At 33.8% G+C, this 13,621-nt stretch overlaps 2 protein-coding genes across 2 annotated transcripts; both read right to left on the minus strand.

Annotated features, from left to right (window-relative positions):
• Positions 1-135: 135 nt before the first annotated feature.
• Positions 136-3,013, minus strand: LOC107585805 (sialic acid-binding Ig-like lectin 14). The gene is made up of 7 exons (XM_016272951.1): positions 2,964-3,013; positions 2,777-2,857; positions 2,318-2,668; positions 1,696-1,989; positions 908-1,168; positions 612-695; positions 136-260 (listed from the first exon to the last, which is right to left on the minus strand). The coding sequence occupies exons 2-7, from the start codon at positions 2,835-2,837 to the stop codon at positions 139-141; spliced, it is 1,173 nt and encodes a 390-aa protein (XP_016128437.1). The 5' UTR covers positions 2,838-2,857; positions 2,964-3,013; the 3' UTR covers positions 136-138.
• Positions 3,014-4,665: 1,652 nt separating this feature from the next.
• On the minus strand, positions 4,666-7,616 carry LOC107585806 (sialic acid-binding Ig-like lectin 12). Its single transcript, XM_016272953.1, has 6 exons — positions 7,350-7,616; positions 6,358-6,651; positions 5,859-6,119; positions 5,305-5,379; positions 5,026-5,143; positions 4,666-4,790 (listed from the first exon to the last, which is right to left on the minus strand). The coding sequence occupies exons 1-6, from the start codon at positions 7,495-7,497 to the stop codon at positions 4,688-4,690; spliced, it is 999 nt and encodes a 332-aa protein (XP_016128439.1). The 5' UTR covers positions 7,498-7,616; the 3' UTR covers positions 4,666-4,687.
• Positions 7,617-13,621: the final 6,005 nt, after the last annotated feature.

A 13,621-nucleotide genomic window follows, 5' to 3' on the forward strand; every position in this document is an offset into this window, starting at 1 on the left:
TGGAGCTAAACTCTGCAGGACACCGGCCCTCCAGGACCGAGTTTGGGCACCCCTGATATAAACGCTATAAAATATTAGGACAAATGTGGTTTGGTGAACTTTTAGGCAGCTTTTAGGAGAAGGAAGTAAATGATATGCCTACCTGTGGCAAAACACGTAACAACATAAAACAACTGAGAAGATGAGCGCCGAACACACCATTCCCGCCACGAATGTGAGTATCTTTGACATGTCCAAATTATTCAAGAAATCTTCTATACCTTGAATTCACACAGAATTGTTAGTAATATCTATAAAGGTATATAAAGAAAATACCTATTGTTCAGAGTTGGGAGTATTAGATTTGGCCAAGTAGGACTTGAACAACATTTAATCCAATATCTAACCGTAAATTGCCTCTAAAATCATAGAAAAATTATAGTTTAATAAGAATTTTGTTCAGTCCTTAATCCCAGCCCTAATCCTAAACCTAACCATTACCCTAAATCTGATTGGTTGAGAGCAGTGTTGTTCTGCAACAATGTCAAACAAGAAAATTTCCTAAATGGCTAAATCATAATCACCATGAAATAAACATGCAGTTTCTGCATTATGTAAATGCTCTGTACTACCTGTAGTATTTCTGGTGTCATTCAGTGGCATGTTTTCACTTCCAGGACTGAAGGACTCGTTCACTTTCGATTCATTTGTATCACCTGGTATGTGATGAATATGATTTTACAATCAGTAAAGACATATTTTGACTTTAGGTATGTGTCCTGCAAACACTGCAATGAACTTCTCCTGATGTTTGAAGGGTCTATGTGTCGCAATTCAGAATTTCTACAGTTGCTGACACATTTCGTAATTTGTGATGTTGTAAGACTGTGACATTGCTAGGTTATCAATGGAATGTGGTTCTACTTACGAATGACAACGACAGTGATGGATGCATTCAGTATCTTGTTTCTATATGTCCTCATACAGCCGTAAACCCCAGCATGCTCCTTTCTCACATTGGTTATCGTGAAAGATTCAGCAGATGTTTGGTTCATGACTATATCTGTGGTTCCATTGAAACTCCATACAGGATCAGATGATGGTGGGTGACTCTCAACAGAGCAGTTCAGGCTGACAGTGTCACCTTCCATCACTTTGCCATTACCCAGAATTCGAAGAGTCTTCACATCTGAAAATGAGAAACTGCATTAGTTTTGACAGCACATTCACTTGTATGCAAGAAATAAATATTTTCAATTCTACATTCTGATCATCACAGAACATCCAAATAGTAGAAAGAAACTTGTTCTCAACAGTAATAGCTGTGCTCTTCTGAACTGACCCAGCAGGCACACAACGTCATAAGACGTTGATATTTGGTTAAATTTCGTTTGCGACGTCCGGTGACCAAAATTCAATGTAAATTCAACGTCTAATGTCAATGTTAAATTGATGTCCAGTACCGACGTCAGCTAACGTTGATATTTTGTTGTTTTTAGGTTGTGTAACCAAAATCCAATGTTAAGTCATTGACATTGACGTCAACCCGATTTTCATTTTCAACCAAAATGCAACGTCTGTCTGACGCCATGTCCAATGTCAACCTGACGTTACATATACGTTCGGTGCCTGCTGGGGAACATTTTGTTGTATTTCTGTATTTTAATGTAATGGTCTAGGGGCAGTTATAGTTAAAATAAAGATATGTAAACTCACACATGACTTCGAGGGTCCCACTCGTACTGATGTTTTTGCTTCCGTAGCTGACGTCACATCCTACAGTGGCATTGTGCAGGTCAGAGGTTGGAGTTAATGTCAAAGTTGAGAGGTAAAGGATTTTGGAGGTGATCAGTGTGATGATGTTGTCCTTTAGATCAATGATGTTTCCCTCTCTTGTCTTGATCCACCATGTTATTTCAGGAGGAGTTTCAGGACAAGGAAAAGGAGCTGGACATGTCAGATTGGCCTCCTCTCCTTCACTGAGAAGAGGAACGTACATTATAGGCTCATCTGCAAATAGATGTACTCAAGAAGTTAGACATTGCCGACATGTACCACAGTCTAAATTTTGGAGTCATTCTTTGAGTATATATTTAGATCATACAATGAAATGCATATTGTAGCAGTGTACTCGTAGCAGTGTGGTTAACACAACTATATGTTGAAGTTTCTTTATTTAAGAAATTATGTCCAGTATAGTTCCTCTGCTGGGATTATGAAATCATTAAAACATCTGAAACAGAACATCCTTCTGAAACAATAAAAAACTGAAAGACAGCTGCAAACTACAGGCAAAAACAGGAGCTGTTTAACTTTGCCAAACAAATGCAAGCATTACCTTGGATGATGATTTTGACATTGGAGTTATGTGAATTTTGGCCATGCCCCACAATTGTGAAAGCATATTCTCTTTCATCTTCCTTTATTTCTTTGATGATGCTGCTGCAGTTGTTTTTGCTCAGGTCAGGTTCAAGCCACTTAATCTGTTCCGTTTCACTTTGCTTTCTTCTACGGTTTGGCATCTCAAATATTGTCTTACATTCACTTGGTTTATTACACACTTTCCACTGAACAGTTTGAAGTTGAGTTTTACCTTGAGTGAAGGTACATGAAATGAGAGCACATAATCCTGAAACTGCAGTAACTTCTGGTGGATCGAAGATGATGTTCCCATCTTTGTTTTCTTTACCTTGAATAAGCACATTTTTAAACATATATTTTTATTTAATTTAAATTTAAAGTTTAAAAGTTTAAGTTAAATGTAAAATGTTAGGAAATCGCAATATAAGCTGTATACCTGTACACAACATATTTAATAATAAAATAAAAAGGATGGTACAGCATGAGATGATCTGCATTTCAAATGTGTTCCACAAATCTGCACAGAAAAAAGAACATTACTTTAGAATTTAGCTTTTATAAACTAACTACACATTGCCTTCTATAGAACATATGTATACGGTACTAAAGAGAGAGTGTCTTACCGTTTTCTCAAGTCAACCCCTTCACAATGTTTTCAGAAGCTTTAGTTTTTTGAACTGCAGAAGAACAAAATGCATCCTTCCTCTTATCATGTACTTCCTCTTTAAAATGCCTTCAAAAATGAGTTTGCACCAGCATGCGGCTGGGGCTTTTGTCTATTTCAAAAATCAGTATAGCAAACAGGATAGCAGGAAAGAAAAGCATCTTTAGCCAGAGATTTAGAGTGCACGGAGAGAAGAAAAATATCTAGATTAGGATTTTTGATTTGAAAGAGGTAAAGGAATTTATTAACTTTTAAAGCCTTTCCATCTGGTATTAATATGCATTTTGTGATCTGGTCACCAATGGTCAAACACTAATACAGGCGTAAAATCGAGTATAAAGTGTTTTGTGGTCAGATCACCACATCACATTTGGGCTGGTCCCGATGCCCACTCTTTGTAGTCTTTGCACTTGATCTCTTGTCTACTTACATGACATATTTCCTGTATTTGTTTCAAGTGGGTGTGAGGACCATGTGCACAGAACTTCTGATTAACTAATGGGACACACTTACAACATAGTGCTCTAAAGATGCAAGTAAAGTTTTTACTGAGTTTTATTTACACATATTGTTCATTTACAGGTAATTCTTTGCACTTAAAAAAACGTCTAAATTTCTGCTGAGTAGTCCCTATGACAGAGTTTAATTGTGGTGCTTTTAATTAAGTGATAAAAAGCAGCTGCAAACATTTACTAAAATACACACACTCATCGCTCTACCAAATTTTTTTTCAAAACATTGTTTTACACAAATTATATGTAATATCTAATAAAATTAATTTACACTATAAAGTTGTCCTCAACATCTTGTGATTTCAGGGCATGTGTGGATTTAGTTTGTGTTGGGGGCATTGAGCTTTGCCATTTTTCAAACCTGGGACAGTCTTGTGTACTCGCTCTCAACTTGCCAAGACCACTAGTGTAGCTATTGGGACCACAGATATGTATATACATATATATGATTTGGACAGGCCCTTTGTAGTGAAAATGCCATCCTTCCTAATTGCATCAAGGACCGCCCGAATTAAGCTCCGCCCACTCACCTCATGATACTGGTCATGGGCATCAAAAGAAATGTAATGATTCTTTTCACAAAACAATTTTAAGGGATTTAAGTGAATAAAAAAATGGTGAGTAATCCATTTGAACTGAAAAAAATAGCTTTTTTTATTTTACTAAACAGCGTCCAGGAAAGTCAAGTAACCACATTTATTTAATTAATTCATAATATGCACACATACATTCTTAATCTTATACCTAATGTACCTAATATATTACTCGTATATATATATATATATATTTTTTTTTTTTTATTTTTTTTTTATTTATTTATTTTTTTTCATATTCTGCACAGCTTCTCATGTGCATGGATAATATACTGTACACCTGAGTGGTATAAAATTCACTTTAGTCCTACTAACACCTAAAACACAGAAAGAATGAAATTGGAACACTTTGAATTAATTCACACTGTTTATTTGTTAAAGAACATCTGAACAAGAAGAAAATATTCAGAAAAAAAAATACTAAAAATAAGCTCAGATAGAATGAAGTTTCTAGATCTGTGAAGAAGCAGTGACTTAAAATAAAATATAATATTTTACAATTTCAGAATAATAAAAATCCAACATAATAATGAAAAAAAAAAGCATATAAGGGGTTCCTTGAATTCAACTGATTAATTTCACTCTTTCACACAGTACGTTCTTACATTTTGTCCTGGAAAAACCTCCAGTACAACTTCAGTGTCTGTGTTTGTGGCCACCACTTCATATGTCTTGTCCTTGCTGGAAAAGATTTTCAGGCAATAAGATCAAAGAATTAAAGCAAAGTAAATTATACTGAATTACAGAGATTAGAATAATGATTGTCTGTGTTTGTGGACAGCAGTATTCACATGCTTTCTCATCAACTAACCCAATCAAACAAAGCATACAGAACACCTTGATTTGAACAATATATTATGCATTTTGTTGAATGTGTTGCACATTTGAGCTTTTACTTAAGTTACTCAGGTGATACCTTTTCCAAGACTCTTGACAGCACAAAACCACAGAGAAGATGACTGCTGAAATGGATCTTCCCGTCAGACATGCTGTTATCATTTTGATGTCCACATGCAGTTGAAAAGCTTCTTTATCTTGAATGTAAATTCAAAAGGAAATAATAGTTTCATAAGAATATGGTTCAATCCCCAATCCCAGTCCTAATTTTAAATTTAGCCCTCACCCTAAATCTGAAATAAATACATATGGTGTTTACTACATGTTTACAGTAGGCTACACAACCACTCAGTGTTACCTGTAGTTTCTATGTTGACATTCAGTGGCTTTAGGATGTTTTCACCTCCAGGACAGAAGATTTCTTTTGTCTCACCTAGAATGTGATGAACCTGGTGTTATAATTCTGTGAGTCTGTTCATCAGAAAAGCATCAACTGTAAAACTGATTTGAATGCTTAAGGACTCAGTATGTAAGTGATGGATATTTTTAGTTCTACATTTGATCTTTACAGAGATACTTAACAGAATATCCAAGAACATTTGGCTCTTCAGTTCATTTCCAATACATTTGCAACACCTACCTGTAGCATGTGATTAATGTTTGGTATTATAATTACTTAAAGAGTTTTTGAATTTCCCAAATGTTTTCGGGATCTGTCTGTCACAATTCAACATTTCAACTGTTGCCGACACATTAACACATTTTAATTTTTAATAATTTGTAATGTTAGATGCATTCACTGTGTAGTTCCTATATGTCCTCATTCAGCTGTAAACGCCAGCATGCTCCTTTCTCACATTGGTTATCGTGAAATATCCTACATTTGTATGAACTGAATGTGGTTCTACTTACGAATGACAACGACAGTGATGGATGCATTCAGTATCTTGTTTCTATATGTCCTCATACAGCCGTAAACCCCAGCATGCTCCTTTCTCACATTGGTTATCGTGAAAGATTCAGCAGATGTTTGGTTCATGACTATATCTGTGGTTCCATTGAAACTCCATACAGGATCAGATGATGGTGGGTGACTCTCAACAGAGCAGTTCAGGCTGACAGTGTCATCTTCCATCACTTTGCCATTACCCAGAATTCGAAGAGTCTTTACATCTGAAAATGAGAAACTGCACTAGTTTTGACATCACATTGACTTGTATGCAAGAAAGAAATATTTTTAGCTCTACTTTCTGATCATCACAGAACATCCAAATTGTAGAAGATGAAAAAAGCTTGTTCTCAACAGTAATACATGTGCTCTTCTGAACTGAACATTTTGTTATATTTCAGATTTTTAATGTAATGGTCTAGGGGCAGTTGTAGTAGTTAAAATGTAGATTTGTAAACTCACACATGACTTCGAGGGTCCCACTTGTACTGATGTTTTTGCTTCCGTAGCTCACGTCACATCCTACAGTGGCGTTGTGCAGGTCAGAGGTTGGAGTTAAGGTCAAAGTTGAGAGGTAAAGGATTTTGGAGGTGATCAGTGTGATGATGTTGTCCTTTAGATCAATGATGTTTCCCTCTCTTGTCTTGATCCACCATGTTATTTCAGGAGGAGTTTCAGGACAAGGAAAAGGAGCTGAACATGTCAGATTGGCCTCCTCTCCTTCACTGAGAGGAGGAACGTACATTGTAGGCTCATCTGCAAATAGAGGTACACAACACAAGTTAGACATTTACCACAGTCTAAATGACTTTTTTTTTTATTATTAAATGCAAATTGTATTGAGATTAAAAGAATGGTGTGGTTAATCTTGCACATTCATGTGTTAAAATTTCTTTATTTAAATGTGTTTTTATTATTATTATGAAATCATAACACATCAGAAGTGTGAGCTGAATATCTCTATGAAACAGTAGAGAACTGAAATAGAACATCAAACTAGAGAAAAAAGCAGGATATTTTAAACTGTGCTAAACCCAAGTAAGCTTGTCTTGATCCACCATGTTATTTCAGGAGGAGTTTCAGGACAAGGAAAAGGAGCTGGACATGTCAGATTGGCCTCCTCTCCTTCACTGAGAAGAGGAACGTACATTATAGGCTCATCTGCAAATAGAGGTACACAACACAAGTTAAACATTTACCACAGTCTAAATGACTTTTTTTTTTTTTTTTATTAAATGCAAATTGTATTGAGATTAAAAGAATGGTGTGGTTAATCTTGCACATTCATGTGTTAAAGTTTCTTTATTTAAATGTGTTTTTATTATTATTATGAAATCATAACACATCAGAAGTGTGAGCTGAATATCTCTATGAAACAGTAGAGAACTGAAAGAGAACATCAAACTAGAGAAAAAAGCAGGATATTTTAAACTGTGCTAAACCCAAGTAATTACCTTGAATGATGAGTTTGACTGTGGGTTTATATGTGTATAGATATGAATGTGACCCCTCCACTCTGAATGCATATTCCTTTTTATCTTCTGCCTTTATGTTTTTCATGATGATGCTACAGTTGTTTTCGGTCAGGCCAGGATCAAGCATCTTAATCTGTCCAGTTTCAGTTTCTTTCTCTCCAAATTTGTTTTCAATATTTTTACTGACTTTCGCCTTGAAGATTTCATCCTTACACTGACCGTTTTTACACACATACCACACAACGTTATTAAAAGGTTTTGCATAATTTGGGTAAGTGAAGGTACATGAAATGAGAGCACATAATTCTGGAACTGCAGTAACTTCTGGCGGATCAAAGATGATGCTCCAGTCCTTTCTTTGGCCTTGAATACAATAAAAGAATACGATCAAAAACCTGGACATGAGAAACCTCAAATCTTAAAACAGTAATTCCCTGTCCATGCTCAGTATGCAGATTTATTTGTGTAAAGCAACATAAACTTTCAATACAAAGTGTATAAGATGTACATACAAGTGTTTCAAATATAGATTTCATAGTGAAGTGGTATGGATGGAAAAAAATATTTTTGTTTTTAAACATTGAACACAAATATATCTGTAAAACATGCAAATACATACCTTTACACAAAATATTTAATGCTAACATAGAAAGGATTGTGCAACTTGAAATAATCTGCATTTTATATGTGTATTCCACAAATCTGCACGGAAAAAGAACATTTTTACACAAACTGTGCAATTTCAAATATATTCCAAATATATACTTGTTCTAAATATTTTTGTGTAAAATATACAGTATATAAAATATTTTGGCAGTACATATATTAAAACGTGTCATGTTAATAAAACTAAATTTCAAATTATATTTAAAAGATAAAACATTAAAAGTGACCTTACCACTTTAAGTCAAACCATTCACAGTGTTCTCTAAGCTTTTTAGAACTGCAGAAGCAGCTCACAGATAGGCCTATGTACAAGATGCATCCTTCCTCTTTTAGAGAACTTCTTCATTTTATGGAAATGCACAAATGGGCGATTGTTGTACATAGCCGTAGTTTGATACAAATGTATTGTCGTTAGCAAGATATATCAGGATTAATTTTTTGAAAGAGATCAAATCAGTGAAAATAGTATTGTGGGTAAGATGCTTTTCACTTTGCAAAGAAGTTAGACTTTATTAACAAAGACTTAACCCTCAGTTTGGGTCAATATGACCCCAAACATTGAAAGAGTAATTGTGAAAAATATATAAATTTTTAATCATACAAATAATATATATTTTTTTTTGTTTACTTCGCATCTGTACATTAATGCTGTGTTTTGGGAGATATGAAGTACTTTTGTACCTATTTACCACATAATTCCTCAACTACACCATTAGCTTGCATGTGAAATATTATTTTTTTATGAAAAAATCACTTCAATGATGACCTAAATTAAATTGAAGTTGCTTCTGGATATTGATCTAGGTGTTAGGTGTAGAATTCTGCCATCTGCTGGTTAGAAATAAACCTAAAAGGATTACAGTTTAGGAAATAAATTGACCAGCAGAGGGCCATTGAGAGCCATTCATTTTACTGGATGTGCCCAACTGCTTCTATCACAACTTTTGTGATACATTTTGTGAATTTATGTATATATAAACATTAGAAAATACATTAAAAATAAATATTCTTTCAAATGGTATAATGTTTTATGGGTTTTGATGCCATAGCGACAGGTGGGATGTTTTCCCAGTGAGCACGCCGGACCCATGATCTGAGGCATGTCTTCTGGAAGCTTTGAAGAGATAGCATCCTGACTTCGCTCAAATTTGAACACAAAGTCATCTTTCCCAGCTTGGCTGTTCATGTTGCTGTTGGAGTGGGGCGGTTTTGGTGGTTGAGGGTCTAGTCTCTCTGGCTGTGCTGTCATGCAGTTCTCGCCAACTTCGTAGACAAAGCAAATCCTGGCCAGATACTGCAGGATGAATTTCTTGGCCCAGTTTGGGACGGGTTTGGCCTCGGGGCCACAGCGATGTATGCTCATAATAAAGATGGTGAGGGCAGTGGATGCAGTGGTCATGGTCATCGTGGCTATGCACGTTTAGTGTCAATGATATTGCCAGTAAATGATTACATTAGACTGACAAGTTCAGAATGACAGATTGTCAATTAATGTTGAATGCTATTATGTTTCTTAACAGTTACATTAATGATCATTTTAGTACATAAAAATAGTTAGCAATAGTAGGACCTACTAACAGAAAGTAAGAAACACAAAGCTACTTATAGGGGCAATAAATACTTAAATATGTAGAAACTACATAAGTACACAAAACTAAATATTAAGCTAAATAAATATTAACCTAAAATGCCCAGGCTGAATTTTAAATGTTATATAGTTTATGCCTTTATATTAAAACTTTGTATTTTTACAAATTTGACCATATTACAGCAGTTATGATTCACCTATAAGGGGTACATTCTCTGAAGGAGGCATGATCTCAGCGAGGGCTGCACGATTATGACAAAAATCATAATTGTCGATTATTGCCTTGAAATTGTAATTGCGATTATTAGTTACGATTATCACAATTTACATTGATTGATGTTTATACCGTTGTTTGATGCAACTGCATGCCGTATTTTTATATGAAAATAAACAAGCTGAAAACACTCTAACTGAAAAACTTGTAGTGCTTTTCTATAGTAATTAAGCCTCAAATGTCAACTATACATCAGATTGGTTTCTTCTTTAAATTATTAAAAAAATCAAAATATAAACGGTATTATAGTGTAATACTAAAACTAAAATTCAAACAATGGAAAAACCCTTAAGATAACATGTAGAAGAAAAAAAAGCATCTTAAACACACAGAGTGGACTTTGAACGATTAATTGAACGATCCAGTAAATTATACTTTTGACTGAACATTAGACTGTGTAATATGAATTTGCTAAGAATATTAAGAAGGTTTGAGTCCTATTACTGGCTAAAAACCTGCAAAAAATCAAACAAATATGAAGAGAAACTAACAACAGCACAGTGGCAGATTGATATGTAAGAAAGAAGAATGCATTACCTGGTGCAAACATCAAGCAGAAGGGGAAAAAAAGGGCAAAATATTGCACATTCTTGGCAGACATCTCACAGTTTTCTTCATTGCAGCTCTGCTATCGGGCATAAAGTGACAGGTGCTATTCGATTCACTGAAGGTCTAGTCTTTCAACTTCAGATGACAGCTGCTGTATGAAAGTCAATAAAACACAGAGACACTAAACCGTGTAATCCTCCAAACAGAGCACGTGTGTAATCCAGCCTCTGCGCCTCACTGTATTTGACATCGTATTATATATGTTAAACAAAATATATGTCCAGGTTTTGCTGCCATTGAGTACACATGTATTTATTATTATTTAATATTATTTATTAATTTAAAAAAATACATTTCCTAAATGTTAAATAGTTCATAATCTATTTAACAATGTAATTAATAATATTAATTCATATCACTGACAATATTATGTCCGTCCATATATAGGTCTATAAAGCTACGCTACTGTTAAAAAGTTTTAGACACTTGTGTAAAATGAGGATGCTGTCAAAAAAAAAAAAGACATACCTAGATTTTCCTTATCAATAAACTTCTATTAACTAAATTATATTAAAATGAGTGATTAATTTATATAGCTATTTATATAAAACAGATTGTTTCAAAGCAGCTACACAGAAATAAACAGGAAAATAAGTGATGCAAAATTTATTATGAAATTATTATGAAAAATAAACAAATACATAATCATTGCTTCACACCCCTGGCAATAGTTCATTAAAATATTTCATGCAATTGCAAATTTATTGACCATCAGCTGACCTCACAGCGGTTTGCTAATTTCACCATTATTTTGATTTTGATTTTTTTCTGAATAAAACCAGCAGCTCTTTATCATGTACAGCAGGTTTAAATGAGGTGCTTTCACTCTTTGACCACGGGGTGGCAGTATTAGCACATAATTCCACTGTAGAAACTGTAGAGTCCCATGTTGCCACATCAGACTGAAGATTATCTCATTTTCATGTGATTATGTGAAAAGGAAGAATATGTATTTTACATGATCAAATAAATTGATGTATTTGTAAATGAATTAGCAATTTGGCTGTATTCGGAAATTGAAAATCGTATTTGTATAATTATATCAACGGGAAAGAACATGTTAAAACATAATGAAAGCAAGCACAAGGTCCAAACAAAGACGAGAGTGTTGTTTTGTGTTTGCCAGAGGCCATAACACTGATTTCACTGTCAAATTCACTGGCTTGTGGTCAGGATTTAAGTGAATGCACAGCAGTGTTTGCCTGAGTATAAAACTGTAGCAGTCTCATGCGAGTCTATACTTCATTTTACTTTCAAATCACACTGAGGCAAATGCAACATCATGTAACTCTGCGATGAGGGATCAGATCTGGTCTAATGTCTGACTCACAGTAATATTTTTTCTAGAGCTTGACAGTTTTTTTTTCTTCTACACTCTTAAAAATAAAGGTGCTTCAAAAGGTTCTTCAAGAGATGCCATAGAAGAACCATTTTTGGTTCCACAAAGAACCATTCAGTCAAAGGTTCTTTAAAGAACCTTTGACTGAATGGTTCTTTGTGGAACCAAAAATGGTTCTTCTATGGCATCTCTTGAAGAACCTTGTGAAGCACCTTTATTTTTAAGAGTGTATTTGCAACCCCTATTTTATTTTTTTATTTATTTTGTATTTGTTGCTGATCTGTTGTTCTGTTCTCATGTCTCTCCAGACATACAACAAAACCAAGACTGCTGCGAACTGTGCCAGAAATAGCTGAGGATTTAGAGGAGGGAAGTGAAGGTTTCTCGTTCTTCTGCTCTCACTAACAAGAGTCTCGAAAATCAACACAAAAGAAAGTACATGAAAACTGCTTCATAAGCAGCCACAAACTCATCTCTTCAAAAAAATGAACTTGAAACTAATGAGTTTCAAGTTTTGTAATCGTGAGGTGTGTAAAGCGCAGATTTGCATAAACAGTTCCTCCTTTTTATTAATGTGTCCAGGAAAGTACAAAGTCAGCATTTTTTACAAGAGCTTTTATACTGTGACAGTGGTTTGTGTGAACTGATTCACACACAAGTGGCACAGAATTCCTTTCTTGTGTTTAACAGTACATGATATTAAACCCTAAATGCTGAAATGAGATTCCAAGTAAGTGTCACGATTAAATATGAAAATGAACATTATAATGAAATCAAGCTTGCTTTACACACAAAGTCTCATTCTTCTTAGTATGCCTCATATTTACAGAATATTTGGATAATCGTAAATGAAACTTTCTACAGACACAATCTTAGTAACAAAGAAAAACACAATTAAATACACTTATACACTTATTCTTTCTTTCTTTCTTTCTTTCTTTCTTTCTTTCTTTATATATACAATAAAACCAAAAATTCAGTGTAGAAACACTCACAAATTGCTAATAAATTTCACAAATTATTACAAAAAACCCTGCAAGTTTAGTAACAAAGAAAAACACAATTAAATACACTTATACACTTATTCTTTCTTTCTTTCTTTCTTTCTTTCTTTCTTTCTTTCTTTCTTTCTTTCTTTCTTTCTTTCTTTCTTTCTTTCTTTCTTTCTTTCTTTCTTTCTTTCTTTCTTTCTTTCTTACACTTATACACTTATTCTTTCTTTCTTTCTTTCTTTCTTTCTTTATATATACAATAAAACCAAAAATTCAGTGTAGAAACACTCACAAATTGCTAATAAATTTCACAAATTATTACAAAAAAACCCTGCAAGTAACACATTTTCAAATAGAAATTCTCAAGTTAAAAAAAACAAAAAAAAAAACAATATGATTATGAAATATGATTTTCTCATAAAATATACTCCAACAATCTTTCTTTTGGTTGCAACTTTGAAAATAATTGTTTACAGTGTTGACCACATCAATTATAAATATGGTCCAAAAGGTTTGACACCCAAAAAGTGTCCAAAATACTGTACTTTTTGTCTTATTTTGCATACACTTTAAACCCAAATAAGTTAACAGAATTCAAAAAAATTTATATAATTACATTAACATTTTAATTTAAGACATTTAGGCCCGGTTTCACAGATGGGGCTTAGCTTAAACCAGGACTAGGACGTAGTTAAATTAATATTTTTAAGCAGCATTTATATATATATATATATATATATATATATATATATATATATATATATATATATATATATATATTTT

The sequence above is a fragment of the Sinocyclocheilus grahami genome, unplaced genomic scaffold (assembly GCF_001515645.1).
Source record: "Sinocyclocheilus grahami isolate Dianchi unplaced genomic scaffold, SAMN03320097.WGS_v1.1 scaffold74.1, whole genome shotgun sequence".
NCBI lineage: Eukaryota > Metazoa > Chordata > Actinopteri > Cypriniformes > Cyprinidae > Sinocyclocheilus > Sinocyclocheilus grahami.

What these genes read in the sequence shown, in the direction of transcription:
- LOC107585806 (XM_016272953.1), bottom strand. Translation starts at nt 7,497, where the DNA reads ATGCTTGATCCTGGCCTGACCGAAAACAACTGTAGCATCATCATGAAA. An exon ending in CATCACTGTCGTTGTCATTC is followed by an intron (nt 5,380 to 5,858) that starts GTAAGTAGAACC and finishes ATCACATTCTAG; the next exon opens with GTGAGACAAAAGAAATCTTC. An exon ending in TGTCAAGAGTCTTGGAAAAG is followed by an intron (nt 4,791 to 5,025) that starts GTATCACCTGAG and finishes AATCTTTTCCAG; the next exon opens with CAAGGACAAGACATATGAAG.
- LOC107585805 (XM_016272951.1), bottom strand. Translation starts at nt 2,837, where the DNA reads ATGCAGATCATCTCATGCTGTACCATCCTTTTTATTTTATTATTAAAT. An exon ending in TGTCAAAATCATCATCCAAG is followed by an intron (nt 1,990 to 2,317) that starts GTAATGCTTGCA and finishes ATCTATTTGCAG; the next exon opens with ATGAGCCTATAATGTACGTT. An exon ending in TGGGACCCTCGAAGTCATGT is followed by an intron (nt 1,169 to 1,695) that starts GTGAGTTTACAT and finishes TCTCATTTTCAG; the next exon opens with ATGTGAAGACTCTTCGAATT.